Source organism: Motacilla alba, chromosome 2 (genome assembly GCF_015832195.1).
Source record: "Motacilla alba alba isolate MOTALB_02 chromosome 2, Motacilla_alba_V1.0_pri, whole genome shotgun sequence".
NCBI lineage: Eukaryota > Metazoa > Chordata > Aves > Passeriformes > Motacillidae > Motacilla > Motacilla alba.
The window spans coordinates 129,157,226-129,178,288 of record NC_052017.1 but is presented as its reverse complement, the minus strand read 5'-3'; the positions used below and the strand labels follow the sequence as shown (position 1 = coordinate 129,178,288).

Below are 21,063 nucleotides of genomic sequence, written 5' to 3'. Positions count from 1 at the left end.
TATTTGGCATCATCAACAACTGAACAGTCCTAAAAATGAGATACATGCAAGAGAAACAAAAGAATAACATCTGGGATCCATCTAACCTGAACATCACCACCAGCCTCTCTAGACAGTACCTACTGCACACATCCAACATGACGCCCAGGAGCCTACCTGTCACAACACGAACGCCATCATAGTCACACAAAGTTTTATTTAAAGGTCAACAATCATCAGAAGCTGAAGACATGCAAGTGAGGTGATGGATCAACCAGTATTTAGTGTTATGCAACCAAAAGACTTTTTTTCAGCAGTATCTAGTCATAAGCAGAGACTGGGATTTTCCTAAATTGCAGCAAAATAAAGACCATCATCCAGCACAGCAAAGTTTGCACACTAATAGAGGTAGACTCCTGCACAAGGAATCACTGCCATTTCAACCTCTCTCCCTTGATGACTGAAATCCTCAAGCATCCCAATTTATCTTGGCTTCTGTTACTCATGCCACATGGCCAAGCCACGGCCCCTGGGCCCACAGGCAGCACTTATCCCACATGGCCATCACATGCCAATGGCAGGGCCACCCAGACCCCCTGGTGTGGGATGAGGAAAGGCTCAGGGACCATGGGGCAGTGTGGGGCGTCCAGCCACATGCCAAACTCACCTGCTCAGCTCACTTGCTCCTCTGCAAGAACACAGTTGGCAGCAGAACCATGAGCCTCGAAGCCACCCCAGCCCTCCTCTACCTCTGCAGAGGTGACAAGGGGGCTTGGGGCATGATCCCCAGGGGGAGCTGGTGGCAGAGCTCAGGCAAGAGGGCTGTCCACCCCACTGTGGGCACTAGGGATGTAGTTGGGAAATTACGATGGTCGCAGTTCTCTGAATGCCATTTTGCCAGTTCAAGCATCAACTTAATTTGGGGTTAATTTCATTAAGCCATAACCATGAAACAGTCAATATTTGCTTGCATCTATTGAAGTTATCAATGGATACCAAGCATGACCAAAGCACCTTCCTTTCCTATATAAATGAAGTTCTGCTAAATCTATATACTGTGTGCACACAGAGTCATAGCTACAGAAAATGGCCTGGAAGAAAAGTGAAGAGAGCTGTGAGCATGTAAGGAACTTCTTTTTAAGAATCACTTTGGCGAAATGTATTTAAAATAAATCTCTTTTGAAAGGCATTGTAATGAAGTTCTGCGTGCTTGTCACCATGCACTTTTACAGGACATACTTCAAAGCATTTCCTTTCTTGGCTGAGATGCCACCTAAACTTCTATCTTTTTCTGTCATACCATATTTATTTTTGTTGCTCAATGTTTATTCCTCTAAATCAAAGTAGTAGAGAAACAGATGTGCATGTATTTATTATCAAAACAAGTAACAGGTCAGCTATCTTTGTCATGCTTTCACTCTAAGAAAAACAACACCGTTCCATAAGCTGCTTCCTACCTGAGGTTATTCCATCCTTCAGAATCTCTAAGAACAAAAAGCTCTAGCTTTTTTTTTTCCTTTTTCCCCTCTGGAATAAGATTTCCAATTCCTACAACACAAACTTCACTGAAGTCAATGGCATTTGCTCAGGTACAACCAACAGTAAAAGCAATACTAAGTATCCCAATAGAAATTAGTAAATGCTCCAGTAAATTTTGCTCAGAAGCAGACAAGGTGAAAGATGCTATTAACATGAGCTACTTTATGCTGCACTGCTCTAATATTCAACACTGAGCACCATCCCAATTTTTCAGTAATTAGACTAACACTGATGTGATGGAGGGGGAGAAACAAATACTGGCTTTTGGGAAAGAGAGAAGGAAGAAAAAAAGTCATCATATAGCTTACAAAACTGCTTTTTCCTATACAGATTCAGAACATAATCATGTTTTACAAAGCCTGAACCAATACATTTTCATCCAGAGGATACCAGAAAGTTAAGATTTAGTATTTCTACAACTCTTCACTCTGCATTCAACCAAGACATCAGGTCAGGTTTCCCCTTAACTGGCTGCAAGGTCAGCCTGTAATTCCCCAAAGCAGAGGAGTTTCTGACTGCCCAGGCGACCCTACCAGGCTGGCCATTTCATCCTTAGGGCACCTTTCTCACCATGCACAAGACAGAAGAGTCTGGGAACAGTTGCACAACCGCAGGTACCACGGCCCAGTGCTGCTGTTCACCCACAGCATGCTCAACAAGGAGCCACTGAGTTTGCTGCATTGCATGAATGCCTGCAAGCTACCAGATGAATTATGCATTTCGGATAGCACCGGTTTCTATTTTCGTGGTGCTGAGATGGCCATGTGCAGCTGGAGGTCTAGACTCTTATTTTTTTCTGAGCAGAAGACTTAAAATACTTCAAGTTTGCTGCCTGAGGGTGGGAAAGCAGCTTATGCTATAAAACGAGAACCTTCTCACTTTGTTATGAGAGGTTCTAATGTAATGTAACTGGGGTACAATTTTAAGCGGGTGGTTTGGTTTAAATATTAACTCTGGTGGTACATAAGGCTTTATTCAAAGGGTAAGTTCAGCTGCAAAGTGACAGTCACAGTTTACAAACCAAGTGTAACACACCAGAGAACTGCCTTGTAATTAGGTGTTGTTATTGAGTAAGAAATTATACAGATTTAGTAGAAGGTTGATTGGTATAATAATATGCTTTATATTTAGAATTAGGCCCCTGAAAGTTACTTTTAATCCTCAAAGTTTATATGCTGTGGTTTCTTTAAAAAAAAAAAACCAACCTCACACGGAACACACTGACTGAAAAGGAAATTAATAAAACAAGAAGCACTGACTTTTTTATATGGTAAAAGTATATAACTAAATCTGTCTCCATAATCCAGGCAGATCATGCTGATGCATGGAAATCCCTGAACTGCTAGGCAACAGGAACTGTACATTTGAAAAAGTAAAGTCCCTACCTTGTTTTGACTCCTCAAGGCAAGCCTGCAGCAAACTGCGACTTGAAGCATAAGCAAAGGACCACTTACCAATAATTTCTTTTCAAAAGACCCAGCAACACATCCCAAGCCGTTGTTTGAGGCTAGATTGCTATGCCTTTGCTGATTATGGCAAAATCAGTTCAAATTTTGGGGCTGATCTTTTCTTTTGCTTCGTTTGTACCAGTCTGTTGTTTTTTTAAGAAACAAACCAATACAATCCTAGGCAATTCCTTTTGGTTCCCCTTTGTTCTGCCTTACAAATGGAGTTTTGCCTTTGCCATCAAACAGCTATAATGCATACAGATGAATTACTGTTTACCTGTCCTGAAGAATATCCTGCCTGCTCCAACCTGACCTCTCTATATGCATTCACACATTCTGGATGTTCTGGATAATGGTATCTGTAGAACACCCAGCCATCCTCTGACACTAAAGCTGAATAGCAATCCCAAATAGACTAATGCTTCACTTCAGTACTGCTTTCCTACTTCCCTCTCCACAAAGACTCTCTGGTCCTAAAAAGACACCTGTCAATTCTGGATGCTTAAGCTTCAGAGATTAATCTATTGACATTTACAAACAGATTTTATAAAGAAAAATGTGTTCAGAAACTCAGCCGTGTGACATGCGTAATATTCACCTAAATTAATCAGTAAAAACCACAGCATTGCTTGAGCAGATGATCCATTTCAATCCTCCCTGAGAAACAAACAAATTCGTATCTCTAAAAGGATTTGTCTTGGAGAACTAGCCCCTTTCTGAGTGCTGGGAAGTGCCAGATACCCACATCTCCATCCAGACCTACTGACAAGCACTGAAATGGGACGTTCCAACAGCAAGCAAAAAGCAGCAGGTGGGAAATACATTGCCTCATGTAGATCTGGGCAGGGAGGGCAGGAAGAGATGCCTTCCCAGCTGAAGCTGCCTCCTGGAGAACCTCATTCATCAAGCATGAATGACTGATATTTAGCAGCTAATAAATATTTATTAGGTAAGAGCTAAGTAAGTTTTAATATCTCATTTAAAATATTAGCTAATTTTCACCATGTAAGTAAGAATTTACAACCATATGCACTGTAGCACATAGATTTCAACTTGGTTAATTCATATGTTGAAAGCCCTGAATAACATTGATTTCAAAGATAAAACTGATAAGATACAGGTAGTGTATTTCCTACATGAGCATAACAAAGTAATAACTGATTTGCTGTTACTGCAGAAAGAACTAGAAATTCCTTAGATTATGCCGAAGTATTGCCATGACAGCCATATCAGTTCAGATGTTAAATACCACAATGGGTATTTGTGGTTTTTATCACCCAAGCAGTCAGCTCCAACATGCCAGTCTGTCCCAGTTCTTCTCCTAGTGAAGGCAGTCCTCTGTTTCCACAAGAGCTACACAAGAACATCCCCACTTCCCTGGGTCATCCTCTGAAGTCCCACCATTACCATCTCTCTCATTTCACATAACTTGCAACACTATCATGCTTCCTTGATGAAGGAAGGGTTTGGAGGAGGTGAGCGGCTCAGGGACTGGAGAGAAGTCAGCTCTTTCACCTTCTGAAACATGTAGTGGGAATGACAATGCCATGCACCCATTGACTTTCCATCAGGGCTTCACTTGGCCCTTGGACAGAGTAGAGTGAGGAAATGACCACAGCCACATCCTCCACGCAACAAAGGCAAACAAACAAGCAAACAAAAAAAACCCCAACAAAACCAAAAGCAGAAGGAATCAAAAGTTACAGTACATGCATTATCTTCAAGGTTTTCCCTTTTCAGGGAAAGCTGCCATTCTCCTATCTACTGTTGCAGCCACTTTCAAAACATGCATAATCTTCTGGAATGGCATTAATTAAGTTGTGAGCAGTCACAGAATGGTTTTCAGCATGTAAAGTCACACCACGGCTCTTATCTTTCCTTGTGTCTCTCCACCTGACTTTCTCAGAGCCCTCTGTACACGCAAGAGATCAGCAGCATAACACAGCATTACACCATCTCCTCTACAAAATCTTCAGCAGAGTTTGACACTTTTTATTAGTTGAGCGAAGATCTCTACACACTGGAAATACAGACACCCCAACCAGCTCTGCTGGCAGGAGTCAGCTGAGAGGTAAAAGTGAACAGAAGTTGATACCTTTTTCTCACAGGAAGTGCTGAGACATCACTGGAGTTCCAGGCTACTTCACCCCTAACTTACGCTAACTTTACTAGAAATCCAGTGTATTTATTTACTGTGCATCAACCCAGCCATTATCATAAAATTAAAAAGTAATTTGAAATTAATGAAATACAGAGAAAAAATACTTGGATTTGATATCTGTGGTATTTCCAAGACTGCCTGGAATTGCAATCACAGTGAGGAGGGTATGACATAGTATATATACATATTTACTTGTTTGACCATGATGCTGCCAAGAGACACACTGTCCTTTCGGAAAATGTCATCCATTTCAAAACTTTCCCAAAAATACACTTTCTTATGCTTTTATGAACACCCTAGCATACAAACACAAGCATCAAAAACAAGAAAACTAAGTCACATACTGCCAAGTTTCTTAATCACAGGCTTCTTCTCCCAGCATTAGAAAAAAATTAATCCTGCTCTGCTTGGCATGCCACGGTATTATTTTAAATAAGTAGAAGGGCTGAAAGAAAGTCTCCCTTCATTTCCCAAACCCCAAGAGAAAACGGAGGAGTTATTTCCAGAGCATGTACTCAATGACCATCCAGTGAAGCCTATTCATTTTGGTCAGTCATCATAAGTCCTGCACCACACCTAATGAACACATTGCCTTCTTCTGATGCATCTTACATGGCCTGCAGAGAGGATTAAAAATAATTATGGAAAAATAAAATAAAAAAAACCTTAAAAATCTTAATAAAACAACTCTCTAATTTTCTTGGTTTGTTCCCCCTCCATTGGAAGATGTCTCCTCACATGATAAGTCAGCCTTACAATTTCAGATTCTGCTTATATTTTAAAGCAAAAAAATCTCAATAATTTGGACAATAGGGACATATGGGGTCTCTGCTGCACACGTAGGGACTTGGCACACCCCAGCCATCCTCCTGCAAAGGTTAAACAGTTCCCCAGGAAAGCCTGGATGCATCACCCAGTCTGCTGATGGGGAATTTGCTGTTGGGGCACCTTGTGCTCCAGATCTTCTGTGAGCAAAAATTGCAAGATACCAAACTTGTCTGTCAGATCTTCATGCTCGCTCACTAGTGAGCAGTTTCTCCACTTCAAAATGAATGTCTTCCAAGAGTCTCTGCAGAGCATAGGCTTCGTTCAACTTAGGTGTGACTGAGAAAAGATAAAAGGATAAACTAGGTGCTTTGAAATAGCTGAGCAGCTGAAACGCAGAAAACACTAAGTTCATGCTCTGCCAATAACTTAATTCTCATCCCGTTTCTTTGCCCTGACTGGAGTATCAGCACTGCTCAGTGCATGCTCTAAACTCTGGAAACATTTCATGGAATTGACCACAAGTGAAGTAACACAAATGTACTTTTCCATAAGCTGGAGGCTCTTTGGCCAGGCAAAGGTGGGTTTTCAGTCACACTGGCAGTGCAGAGGACCAGGAGGGCTGCAGGGAGGGAGCAAGGAAGGAGTCTCCTGCAAACTCTGCAGCCGGAGGCTGCCCAGCTTCCCTCCTGTTACAGCCAGCTATTAAAATATACTCAGTGAAACTCCTAGCGCTCTTTTCAGATCTGTGTGAGTCAAGTTTGACTCAAGATGATTTTCTCAGAGTCCTTTACTCCTTCTTCTTGCCTTTCCTAACCCAAGAGGGGATGTGGCAGTTGGATGTTACAGCTAAAGCTATGCTTTCTGTACAGTGCAGCTCAGCAATTAGAAGATTATTCTTGGCTTTATCCCCCAGCAATTTTTAAGTCTCTTACTCCTGCTGTCTCCACAGATTCAGGTTTCCCAGTTCAACCTCTCTTCTTCTCATGCAGACCCTTGCTCAGGTGCCAGAGAAAGGGTTCCTCTGCCTCAAAGGAAACCACAGCTTACAGCCCTCTGACTCCTCTCAGAATAAGGCCAAACACCAAATCTTTTCTGAAGGGGTGAATATTAAGAAAAGGCTTTGTACCAGATGATTATTCCCAGAGCTTCACTCGAAGTCCCACAATAAAGCCCAGGACCAGCATATTCTAATAATCTTATTTATCCCATTCTTTCACATAAACATCTTTCCTACACAGGCCTGCCCTTCATTACTGGAAATAAACTGCACCCAAACCTCAGCAAGGTATTTTTGTGGGGTTTTTTTTCTGTGGCTAAGACACCCACATGAGTTTTTCTTTAAAATAAAACAAACTGGTATTATTCAAAGGGAGGTAAAAAAAGAGCTCAGCTCAGAGAGGACTCTCACAGCCTGCTCCTCAAACAAGGCTTCTCCTATACAGCACAACAAGGCTATTTCAAGAAGCACCTCCCATTTTTCACCCCCCAGTGCGTCAAAGTGTGTCAGCTTAAGAAGCCAAAGAAAGAAATGGTTACTTAAGGGCAAGTGCAAATACCTTGAAGGGGTGGGAGGGAGACAGGGTTGGGTTAACAGGTTGCTCACCACACAGGGTATGAGAGGTGTGCATCCACACAGCAGCTGCTGAGCCACAGATAATCCCAGCCCTCCCTGTGCCAGGCTCAGCATCTCCAGAGGGAGCACAAGCACTCGGGGAGAAACCACTTCCCTCCCTGCAATGCAGGCCTTGAGTGCGGTCATTAGCTCACGCACACATTTGCACTCCTGGGGTAGCAACACTCAACATTTTCCCCTCTGGTATCCATGGAGAGAGGTTAGCACTCCTGTATTTCATTAGCCAGGAGGGCTAAGTAATCCACCAACTTGTGGAAAGAGTAAAAACACTGAAGTTAATGTATTTGGTGAGGCTCTGTTGAATGGCTGAGGTATTTTGTTTCAGTACAGCATAAGGAAAGCAGCTGTCACCTTGATTATAGTGCCCTCGGTAATCTGACACTTCAGCTAGTCCCAACCTCAGACAGCTCCCCCTCCATTTGAGCAAACACAGTTACTGATCACTTAAACAGACAAATGGTCATTTGCACAAAATAAGTTTTGAAGCGAGGCTGTAGATCAGAGGAGGAGCAACCTGCACCCAGCATTCCCATCCTTCCATAGTCAGAAGGGAGAACACGGAAATCTTCCAAGAAAATCCAAAGAACAGAGAGAAATGCCAAGCTGCAACATTTGGCTCCACACACTCACTTTCCAAAAAGCAAAGGGGATGCGGGATGCAGTGCTCAAATGATCCATGTCTGCTTAAACGCTTGGTTTGCGTGCTCCAGTGCTGTTGAACGGACACGGCTGAAGAGTCAAAGATGGAATCAGCATCCCTGATACAGCAACTCTTTTCCAGCCCAAACCAGTCACCTCCAGGCTTCTCCTTTAATTAACGTCTGGCCAAGACATGTCAGCAGTCCAACATCCCCTTCCTGCCAACAGCACTGCCAATACTTTGGTCACTCACAACCAACTCCTCCCCACTCCCTCTCTTTCACTGCTGTAAGCTGAGTGAGCAGAAGGATTCCTGAACGTGGGCAAAGGCCCAGAGCCGGCCCAGATTTTCATCTACCTTTTCTTCAGCTCTTGGATCTTGTACTTGCAACATGAGACTGAAGAGCAGTGCCAATGCTAACAGTTACCTTTTGTGCCTGATAGCACAAAAGCAGTAGGAGGGAAAGAAAAAAATCACTCTAATGAGGTTGGAAGGACAAGAGATTGCAAAGAAAAAGAGCAAATAAATAACTTAAGTTATAAATTACAATTAAGCGCACTATAGTTACCGTGTACTGCACTCTATAGTTCAGAAATACCAGCACAATTTAAAACACCCCACACTAAACAAAAAGAAACACTTCTGGTAGGAAACTGGTAGTCTTACACCACCACCGTGGTGATAATGGCATGAGAAATTGCACAAGTGACAGGTCAGACAGAATTTAAAAGCCTTCAGTTTACGTTGCTCTGTTAGTTTTTATCTTCTCATAGAAACAGTCTACACCAACACAGACAACAACACCGAGCACTGCCCATCCCTGCAGTACATTCTATTTTGCCACTGTTGAAAAATAAACTTGTTTTCTCCCCATTTTCTTTTGAAGACAAAAGTCCATTAAGACATGTCTTACATCTACTTTGATTTATTCAGAGGAAAGTCAAAGCACTTATGCTTTATGCTTTAACTGATAAATTTACATAGCTACATGGACAATGCCTTATAATTTAATTATTTATTTCCCTTGAAAAGAAAGCAAATTTTATTTATAAGCTGCTTTACATTTTAGAGGTTTTCACTAAAATAGAAGTTCAGCATAATACGAAGCCTTTACTCATAGGTACAGAGCCAGCACTGAACTTCAATTAATCACAAAAAATAAAAAATTAATCCAGCAAATAAAAAGAAGTCTTAAGGAAAGCTAACTGACAACTGCAAAACACAGGAGGACATGTCTCTGATAAACTGAATGTCTTTTCTGTTAAGCCAAGCACTGTATTTACCACCTGGCCTGCAAGGGCTGCTTTTATTCAAAAGCTCTGCAGTAAAATATATGCACGTGTAGAGGATGAAGACTTTATCATTGAAACCTTCTGCAAGAAATTAGGGGAATGAGAAAGACTCACACACTTCTGCAGCAAAATTAGGTCAGGACGCCTTTGAACGGCTCCATTTGAAGGCTGTGCCAGACTTCTGATCAAATACTTTTTAGTGCATTAGACCCAAAGGCTTAAGAGATGAACTTCTATACTGCTGATAATTATTACTGGTATTATGCATTGCTGCTTCCCTCTCCACCTGTGGATAATTATAAATAGCCTAGATTTTCCAGTCCCTGACATATGCCACTTGGTTAATAGCACTTCCAAAACCTATCCTTTATAACCACAGGTCACACATTCCAAATAGGACAACCACGTAACTCCACAGAGATTGCTAAATCGTTAACTTGCCCCACATACACTCTTATCTAAATGCTCCCTGAATATACAGAGATGGCTAAATGGCATTAGCATCAGTGTAATTAACGATGTGAAGCTGTAAAGTGCCAAGCTGGTGATTCAAATGCAAACCTGCCTCTGCCCTCCTGTGCCTAGGTACAGCCCTGGACTGTGCAACCAGGGATCATCATTGCCAATGGCTCCATCACCTCCCGATGGGGCTGGTGCTCTCCTCCATGCCAGCTCTTGCTCTTGATGGCCTTCAGGGCCATCTGCAAATAAAGCCAGTAGCCAAGCTGGGAGGAAAAAGGCCACAGAAATGTCTCCATACATATAAAGCAGTTAATTATACACCTCTTCCCTGCTCAGCTTGAACAGTGCTCAGTTAATTATATACCTCTTCCCTGCTCAGTGTGAACAGTAGTTTACACTCTGAGGAATAGGCAGTAGAGCCCACCAGACCCATATCCAGTCATGTTTGTGTAAATTTTCATTAAAAAATATCAATCTATAAATAACTGACAACAATGGCCAAACATCAAAACTATTTCATCACGTCATTCAGAATTTTAAGTCTTTGAAAATTCAAACTTTTCCTCAGGTTTTTAAGTTCTTAAAATTCACAGCTGAATTCACTCTAGCAAGCTTGGTCCTTGGAGGGTTCTTAAGATACACTGAAACATCCTACTCCAGTTTCCTACTGCTCCTTGTTTTGCTCTCCTGTTAGGTGACACTACTAATTGTACAGCTGCTACAGCTAGCTGCCAGAGACTGCTCTAAGGAGGTTTTCCAATTAGATTAGCTGAATTGAATAATGACAGAGAGAGAGATTAGCTTTTTCTGTGCATCTCTAGGAAGCTTCTTCTAGAGAAATCCCCAAAAATACTCTTGCTAATCCTCCCATAGGACCCCTCATCTCTGATCACAAATACAGAAATGCCATGTGAGCAACTTTACTATGTGGGAACTGTGCCAGCTCCAACTGTCTGTGCAGCAACAACCTTCATGACAAGGGATCCTACCTACTTTTTTTAAGAATGACAGTGTCTGCCAGAAGTTCTCCTCAGTCCTCATCAGGTTCCTCAAGTCAAATATATTTACCCATGTAAACCAGAGGAAGCAAGCCTCAGATATTAGGTGAAACAAGAAGAAATGGCAAACAAGAATCACAGAGACTCTTACCTGTACATTATAGAACCACCACGTTTCTTTCTCTGAAGTTAAATACTGACTGGCACATGAAGTCAGTAGCATCATAAAATACTCAGAAACCCAGAAGACTTCTTTAACCCACAGACAACATTATTGGGTCTCAAAAAAAAGAAAATCTACATCACTATTAAGTTTATGCCATCAGGCAGAAGGCCAATTTAAGGTGTCCACCAGAAGAGACCAACATCAAGATGCCAAGTCACCAGCTTTTGATAAAACAGCAGAGAGATGGTCAAGCAACATTAGTGTTAAGCACGAAACACAAATTATCCAAGGGCAGAATAAGCTTTTCAAGCTGTGAATTATCATAAGAACAAAACCAAAAGAAAATAAAGGTAATTTCCCTTTTCTAATGCCCTAGAGTTGTGAAACAGATAAGAAGTGGCATTTTCATGGCAGCAACACTGTTAAAGAGTACTCTCTCAAACCATTTTGAATCAAATGCTCTGTGTTACCAGAAGCTCACAAGTTCCCTCCATCAGGGAGAGCCAAGGACATGGGCACACGACTGCCTCTCCACCGCAGCAGAAAGGCTATTTATTACTCAGCCTGAGCCCCACCAAAGGCAAAGATCCTCCTTGCAGACACAGCCCTGCTCCTCAGCAGGGCATGGCTGGCTGGGCTAATCAGCACCAGGAAAAAACATCTGCAATAGGCAGTGTGACTGGACACAACGAGCCAACTCAGCTTCATGCCCTGCCTCCCCTGGCACCTGCAGACTTTAAGGAGATAAGTCTGTTCTAACCAGGTGACCAGGGAACCTACTTTCTTCTCCCTCAAACACTGCACAGTCAGACCATCAGGCAATAATGAGATGTCAAAACATGATCCAAATACTAATCATGAGTCTTCCTTATTTAAGGCTGTGAAATAATGTATCTCTTTATAGTCAGTTATCAGACTTGTTCCTTCTTCCAACACCTTCACAGCATTCCTCTCCTCGGCACACCAATGGATGCTCTGTGCTGCAGGAAGGACCACAGCTCCTATACCAGAAGAGCAAAAACCATCTCATGGTTTGCCAGAGGGCTTGGTCACTGCCAAACTCTCTGGTAATTTCTGGAGACATTTGTCATGCTTCCATGCAGCAGACAGGCATGTCCACTGAAATATTTTGGTCAAAAGCCATTAAAAGGCAAATTCAATTGCAACACAGACAATTTCTGCTGAGCCAGGAGTCCATTCAGGTCACAGCAGCTCTGGTGGGACCTCCCAGCCTGGTCAGGTCAGGAACAGACCTATGCTAACCGCTACTCCCAGTTTTTCTGCTTAGACCCAAATTTTTCCAACTCATTCACATTTTGCAGTGATGACCATGCCTGTCCCCTTACCAGGGCTTTGAGGGCAGAGAAAAGGCTGTGGAAGGCCTTTTTGTGGAAAAGGCTGGAGGAATCAAACCAAAAGCACCAATGGGAGCTACTGAGGATCAAATCACACACATGGGGAGAAATGTATGAAACTGGTGTATTAAATTACAAGTGAAGAAACAAGGAAAAAAATGAAAATAACACCTTTTGTTTAAGGCATTTCTTCCTGGTAAGTATAGTCAGAGAGACTGACCCTTCCACACTTTCAGGCCAAGAAAATTATTAACACAATTTTGAGAGAAATTTTGTTCTGTTTATTTAACTGGGAAGCATGTTCTCTGGGGCATTTCTTGTCCTGACACTTGAAAGACACACACACACAACAGAAGAAAAAAAAATATGTAAAATAGTGCTCCATATAGAATAAAGTTCTATATAAAACACACAAACTTTCAAAGACCTTTCAAGCTAGAGCTGCAACAGCTGGAGAGAGGTCAGTGCTGAATGCTCTGTGAACACATAATTTCAAAAGTACCCCAAGAGGTTTCATTTCATGACATTTTAGATATCACACTGAAAAAAATAAATCAGCCTTCGTGGATGAGAAATAATCAAAGAGCACATGTCTGGAAAATCATAAACAGCTTCACCAAAGACAAGAATTTAGAATATACACATGGCACTATAATAACTTTTCCTGTCTATCTCCAGGACTAGCAATTTTTCTTGTTATACCATGGAGAAGGAGATTTGTGAGTTACAGATGCTACATATGCTTAAGCTACCAAATATTCTAAAGCACTGATGTTCTAACTTTGGACACTGCCTCAGCAGTTCCTGAGAACTTTACACCTTCTCTCAATGACATTTACACAAGCCCGTAACTAGCACAACCAAATTTCACACACACTGTTCATGGATGCTCCTCCTTCTTGCTGGACAAACGCTTTCCTTTGTGCTTGCACTGCCACCACCGGCAAGTATCAAGTGCCTCTGAGGTCCCAAATGGGAGAAGATTCAGTCCACGGGCAGGATAGGACCTGAAGGTTTTGCAATCTGCTTTCCACAAAAATCGTCAGAATCTTGCTTCTCAGCAGCATTGTCTTATGCACATCCTTGCTGCGGGAATTATACATTATTATTATTATTATTTATAGGCTAAGACATATCTATTTTTATTTATGCAATGTCACAAATTTATATTCAACAGAAACTCAATTTCTGGCTATTCCAAAGATGGTGTGTTTCCATTACTGCAAACTACCTTCACCTTTCCGCTTTGCTTCCCTTGCAGGCTTTCATTTTGAATTATAAGAACACCACTAATGTCACACCCCAGTGACTACGTACTAGAACATGGAACCACACTTGAAAAGGATTTGAATGGAAAGGCTTTGTGGATGCTTCCACCTGGTAATCAGTTTAAGTGACATACTGATTCTGGAATCTCTGAATGCAGAGTGAGCACAAATAAACAAGCTGGAAAGGGAAGAATCTGTCTCCTGGACATTGCTCATCTCCACAGCCCGCAACACACACCATGTATCCAAACCCATTTCTAGCCTTCCCCTGCAGAGCCCAGTCCAAAAAGCCAACAGGACTCAGCTCTTAAAGCCAAAAGATACAAAATGAGTGGGGTTTGGCTGTGCCCTTCAGGTTCCGTGTCCAGCCAGCTACTCCTGCAGATACTGAAGAATCAACACAGCTGGAATTAATACAGCTCAGCCCAGGGAAAGAGGAAAGCCTGCTTCTACTTGTATAATTAATGGAAAGACATACGAGAAGAGATCCTGTTGAAGGTAGGAGAGGGAAGACCTGGTTAGGTTATTCGTTCATGTGGCAGCAAGTATGATACATTTTTTTTATTCTCTATTGAAACATCCTTAGTCTTGAGGCTACACTGGTCATGCACCCAACTGCTCCCTGAGAAGTACTTCATCTCCCAGGCTATATTACTTTAGCAGCACTCTTTCCTACAGCTCTGTGAGAGTGAGTCCTCTCAGTCCACACTGAGACAGTCACACTTCTGTAATACACTTCATATAACAGGGATGGGTCACCTCACACCGATCTCAAAGGTGACAAGTGACTTCCATTAGTGTGGAAGCACCTCTAGAGAAAATTATGCATTATTATGGTTAATCAAACGGGAACAAAACATGTCTGACAACACAATATTTAAATACACACAATATATTCTGGTTGTTAATCACAGGCTGGCCTCTGAGCATTTTGATTCTGTGCCTGTGTATACCACAGGCTATTTGACCTTCTGTAACTCCCTTTGTCTCCTTACTATTAATAAAAGTACAATGTATTTATCTTCACCATCACAACTCAAACACAGCCAAGCAGGTTTTTATTTGAACTTCCCCAAATCAATTCACCTTGGGAACAAAACAATTTAGCTTAGAAGGGAGGTTTCTGCAGAAGTTGTTTATATATAAACTAAAAATAGTGATTTAAGATGGAGCAGACCAGCTCAGGCTTTAGTTAAGCACAGCTTATATACACTACACTCTAATAGCCTATCTATGGACAAGGGCAATTTCTGCAGATTCATCATCACCCTATTAGTCATTATTTCATTTTAAATGAAACTCCTGCTTGAGACATCAACAAAAATAATTTGCTCAGCGCAAATGCACTTGTTGCAAATGGCTGTTAAATGCTACATTTTCTCCCACTGCAATCAGTATTCCAGTACTTCTGAGAATTACACATATTCTGTTTTTCTGCCTAAATATCTAGTATGCTTTTCAAAGTATCCCCCAGGGCTGAGCTAATCAAGAAAACAACACACATACAGAGAACTGTCATTATTAGAGGGTCAAACACCAATGCAGTCTGTACTCCAGAGCTTGCAAATTATACTTCAATGTGAGCAGGAGAAATAATGTTCCCAAATCACTGAATAGTGTCATGTAACCTATGAATAAATTACTAGTCTTGAAAAGATTATAGATAGCAATTTATTACCATCTTGTAAGCTTGAACTGAAAATAACCAAACAACAAGCTGTTCACACAACAGCCTCCAGTAATTCTCTCATGCTTCCTACAACACTGACTGCAAAGTGACTTGAATGTGGACCAAATCACTTGCTTATGACTTGTGCATCCTCTCTCAAATGTTGCAGCACAGAGGGCATCTTTATGATTCAGATTCAAGTAAGGTCTTATATGAGGTCTCAGATAAGCTTGCCAATCTCAAACACAACATTTATGTTAAAAATCATAGTCTGTCAAACAAATCTATTCAAAAGACAAAAGTGCACTTCTCCATAACAAGACAAGAGCTCTTTGTTCAGTTGTTGAGCCTTACTAAAGCCTGCAATTCTTTGCCAAAAGCAAGATGTTTAAGTTGCTCAATGGCAAAAGTCAATTTGGTGAGAAAATGTAATTAATAAATGCCATCCATATGCCTCTGCTTGACATTTTATAAAGACAACTCGCCACAAAGAGTAGCGCAAATGGAGAACTCTGCAAACGACTGGCTTCTCTGCAGGCTCTTCTCCAAGCTCAGGAAGCCCTGCCGAAATGCCACGTTCCCCACCAAGGATGGCAGGCCATCCACCCCACCCTCCCAGAGGCATTAGATCATGGGTGCATGTTTGACATGTCCCTTCTCATGCCTTGCACCTCTACTAGTCAAGAAATTAGGTCTTTATCTTGTCATGCTGAGATTACACTTAATTTAGGACTACAGAAACATAGATCCACCAAATCTCCAAGCAAAATCCGGACTTACTCCACATTCTCCAAAGTCCACCATCTTTATTCCATTAGCTGCAGTAACTGTCTCAAACCTACCACAGAGGTGTTATCTGCCCAAGAACCACAATCCCAGCCCCCAACTTCAAACCCTAAGATATTTGTCCTGACTTGTTCCTGAAGATGATGCTCTCATCTACTTCTTTGATAAGGATCTAGGAAAAAATGCAGAGAAAACATCTCTGCACTTCAGGCCTCAATACTAAGTCAGTTCCAACGCAGACCGCAGGGCTAAGATATTAAAAAGAGGAACTTCAGTGTTTGGTCTGGGGTCAAGATTCATCTGTTATTTAATTATTTAATTTTTAAATTATAATCTAACCTGAGAGGGAAACCCATTTCCAGAAAGTGGATCCTGAGAACATCCATCTAAGGGGTAGCTGTAATACCCAAGACTGGTGGCAAACCCCAGAGTACCCCAGAATTTCCACGGCATGGTGGTGCAGTCAGCTGTTGGATGGCAGAACCCAGACGTTCAGTCAGAGCAAGGGAAGCAAACACGGCAGATTCCAGGTGTTGCCAAACCACAAAAAAAGCAATGGATGAACATTTATTAATTCTACAGTGAGAAGAAAAGGTACATGTGAATTGGAGGTGGGTAGAAATAAATGAAGACTGAAAAAACTTCCTCCCTTCTTTGAAACTTATTTGACAAAGCAAATTTAACACACATATGAGAGACACATTATAAATCTAAATACCAGCTATCTCTTCAGCCCTTCTTTTTCTTTAATTACTATCTCTGAAGTCTAACTGCCTTTTTAAAAAAAAATTCCTCCTCTCCAACACAGCATCAATTTTCCAAATTCCAAAACCAAAGTAACCATTAGAAACAAATGTAGGGAAATTACAGCATCATGGTTCTCAAATACTAAATACTTCTGAAAAATATACCAAATATCACCCTTGGATCATCTTTCAATGACTGCATTTATGCTAACAACTCAGCAATCAGATGCTTACACAAGAAACCAAAAGACCACTCAGGTGATGCCCCAATGCTCTGTTTCATTCAAAGTCCCAAATCCAGCCACACACACGTGTATTGATGATGTGAAGTATTCTCCAGATTCCAGATGCTTCCCGGGGAGAGATGGACTCAACTTTCTCCGAGGAGAGCAGCACCATAACATTGCATCATGCAGCACAGCCTGCTAGCCAGCAAAGTTTCTCAATGTGCACTTGGGCATGCAGAGAGGATGCGACTGTCACACAAGCTCTGGAAAACCATTCGTCCCACTGCTGCAAACCAGAATGAAATGCAAAGGTTTGTCAGCCTCTTCCGAAAGAGAGCTGACAACTACAGCTGGCTACTTGGCACTGCTCTCTGGTGCTATTAAAATCAGCAAAAGCTGGCTCCCAGCATCATCAGGACTGGGCTCAGGGGCTCAACCTTTTAAAAGGTGCATCAGGCCTCTCACTCGCAGAGTTTGCCTTTTCTTTCCAACAGTTTCATGTCACTGTCTTTCCCTCTCTTATAAGCAAACCAAGAAACTTTCAAGGTAGCTAGAAAGCACATTTTCTGCCATTCAGCCAAGTGTGGGTAAATCTCCCATGTCCTTCCAGACCCACATAGGTTACCAGAACCCACTGTAATCTGACGTCTCACTGCACACTGCGCAAAGCACTCTGCAAGCCCCAGCTGCAATCCACCAGCTTTGGTGTGGGTAACACTTGCCACCATGTGCACGCTGGCACTAACAGGTTGGGCTCCCTCTCTCCCTCTCCATCACAGCTCGGTCCTGAAGCAGCTGCTCCCCCGGGAGAGCTGGCACGGCACAGCAGAGCACAGCTGCGGTGCGACAGCCCGCATCATGGCACACAAAGCGCGCACCCAGCACCGACAAACCACTCCGGTCGTCTTTCGGTGGCAGGTCTCACTTCCAGGGCATTCTTAACATAGTGCTAACTTCTCCTTGGCCCACCCCAGTAAAAGTGTTGGCTGGTTATGCGGACCAAACACAGGGAACTCATTGCTTTAAGAAACAAAATCTGCTGCAGCTTCCCACTCCTCTGCTCAGAAGACTCGTGGATAATTTACTTCACCAGAAACAAGATTTTTACCTTACAGTTTTGCCTAGATAATAATAAAGAGCAGAATCTAAAAACATGAAGAAATTTAGAGCTAAATCCATTTGACAGTGGTCTGGAGAGCTGGGAGGGTTTTTTAAGCATCCACATAGAATTCTTCTTATGACAAGGACAGACTTCTGCAGAGAACACAGATTTGGCATCTGTCTTTTCGCAGAGTCTGGTCTACAAAATCCTATCTTAAGGGGCCATGAAGCTGCTGCCAGGCACAATTAAAGGAAAAAGAAGGGAGGTGAAAGAAAAGGAAAAAGACCAACCTCCTTTTACTTTTTCAGCCCCTCCACAACTTTCTGGCAGCAGTAAGGGCGCTGCAGCAAAGCCAGGCAGGCTCCCCCCCATGCCCCCTGAACCACACCGCACGGGATATGCCCCAACAACCCACCTCACACTGCCACAGTGTGTTCATCCTAAGGCAAAAACCCATCAAACTTAATACTCTGCTAATTACTGCGGCAGTTTAATAGCTACTCCACCATCAGAGAACTTCGTACTAACAGTATTTCTATAAAATTAAAGGATATTACAGCTCATTAGCCAAGGGTGTTTCTGCAGCACAGTTATACTTAGCGGAAACAAAGGTCAGTGTTCTACCCAACCCTTTTTAAATCAGTTTTTAAGAAAGTGTTTTGCAATTGTACCGTTAGAAATCCGTAACGATGAGCCAGATTTTATGAAGGCTGTGACTTGGCTAATTTATACAACAGCTAGAGAACTTCAAAAGTTAACCCAAGCTAGTGACGTTATTTAGTTCAGTGAAGCGGCTCATTTTAATTGGATTAAATTGTTATGGCATTTTTTTAATTTCATATTGAAACCTCAATTTATCATTTCCTAATATCTGCCCAAACACTGCACCAGTGTCATTTGCATACCCCTTCCCTCAAGACAATCTCAGATCCACAGATGGAAAAGACCAAAACCCTCCGGCCGGTCCTCGCCGGCTCCTGCCACGAAAGGGTGGGAGGTTCGCCGGAGAGAGGCTTTCCCAGAGGTACAAATCCCGGCAACAGAGCTAATTGCATTAAGCGGAGGGCCCGGTTAGCGAATACACTCGTGGCACGGAAAAAGTGTAAACAGCAGCATTATCCCGAGCACCTCGCGGTGAGCCCCTGCGGAAGGGCCGGCCGGGCGCGCAGCAGGCTCGGGCTCTGGGAGCCGGGACCGGGGCTGGCCGGGAGGCGCGCAAGGCGCTCTGTCTGAGGGCTCTGGGAGGTCCGAGCCGCGCAGCCAGGGGTAGTTGCTGCCTTTTTTCTCTTTTTAGCCACGGGCCCGGAGGAGTGGATTTTGCAAGGGACGCTTCCACTTCACCTCTACGAAGCCGGGGAGGCGGCGATGTCCTCGGGCGGCCGCTCGGACACGGGGCGGCCCGGCGGCTCCCGGCGCTGCTCCAGAACGGGGCACAAGCCCCCGCTCCCGGACCCAGCCCCGCGCCGCGGCCCCTCGGGCGCCCCGCGGCCGCCGGATAGCCGCCCCTCCTCCGGAGAGGCAGGGAGAGAGGCACCGGGGGGGCTCCGGGGCCGGCTGGCGGCTGGGTCGTCGCGGCAAACTTCGGCAGAGGTTCGCTGGAGGGCGGCAGGGTGCTCCGCTGCGGCAGGGTGGTCCTCTCGGCTTCGTGGGGGTGTTCGAGGTTTTGTTGCTTTTTGGGATTGTTGTAGTCGGGGAATTTTTGTTTGGTTGGTTTTTTTTTTTTTGGGGGGGGGGGGTCCTCTCTTTTTTTCCTGGCGGGTGGGACGGAATAGTGCCTGCCGTTTGCAGCCCGCTCAACTATCAACAGATGCCCCCCGAGCCAGCCCAGTGCCCGCGGACGGCGGTGCCACGGGGCAAGGCTCGGGCTGCGCGCCCCGCGCTCGGCTGGCAGAACCGAGGCGGCCGCCCTCGTCCCGTCCCGTCCCTTCCCGCGGGGCTGCCGCCGCCCCCTCCCCTCTGCCCCGGCACTCACCGGCTGCCCGGAGGCGCAGGCCACGAAGCTGACGGTGAGCGCCAGCCACACGCCCCGCATTATTCCCGCGGAGCCGGCGCGGCGGCCGCCGGGGGCCGGGCACAAAGGAGAAACCGGGGGCCGGCGGCGCTCGGCAGCGCCCGAGGGGCGCGGGGCAGGGCCGGTGGCGCCCCGGATCCGGCCCGCCGCGCTCCTGCCGCTGGGCTCCGCGCTGCGCTCCGGCGCTGCCCGGCGGGCCCGGTGCTCGCGGCGCTGGGGCGCGCGGGCTGCAGGCTGCGCGCTGCCGGCTCCGCCGCCCTCCCTCCGCCCCGAGTGCGCGGCGGCGGCGCCGCGGCTCCCAGTTAAACCCCGCAGAAATTCCTGCAGGATTACAACACAGATTGGCAGCTCCCCCAGCCAGTGGAAAGAAGCAGCGCGCCGCCACCGCCGGCTCTCGCCCCCTCGCAAATTCAAGCAACTTTCCCCCCCTCCCTCCTCCTCCTCCTCCTCCTCCGCCCTCGTCACCCCTCTCTCGTCCTCCCCCCCAGTGGAAAACATGAGCAGCGCCGCGGACCTACTGGACCGACTAAGAGAAGGCTGGCCCCGTATAAAAGCGGGGACGTGGAAAGGCTCCCCCTTCGCAAGAGAAATCCGGCCGCGTGTTGTTAGCGCTGCGCTGCCGGGGCTCGCTCCGCTGCTCCGCGCCACCCTCCCCGGTGAGCCTCGGTGGCAGCTTCAAGTGTCAGAAAAACAGCAAAATGGAGGGGTCAAAAATCACGGGAAGCGGAGCTCTCCCGAAAATGCCAGCTCATTGTGAATCCCCACTTAGCTTTTTACCTCGGGTTTCATTTTTTTACAGTTTTTGCCCTCAAC

The 21,063-nt window shown here is 44.5% G+C and overlaps 1 protein-coding gene across 1 annotated transcript in view; it reads right to left on the bottom strand.

Annotated features, from left to right (window-relative positions):
* SDC2 (syndecan 2) overlaps positions 1–20,540 on the bottom strand; it is a 60,152-nt gene extending 39,612 nt beyond the window's left edge. Inside the window, exon 1 of the mRNA XM_038126887.1 lies at positions 20,212–20,540. Coding sequence (XP_037982815.1) covers positions 20,212–20,271 — 60 coding nt within the window. The 5' untranslated portion in view covers positions 20,272–20,540. The remainder of the gene's footprint in view (positions 1–20,211) is intronic.
* Positions 20,541–21,063: the final 523 nt, after the last annotated feature.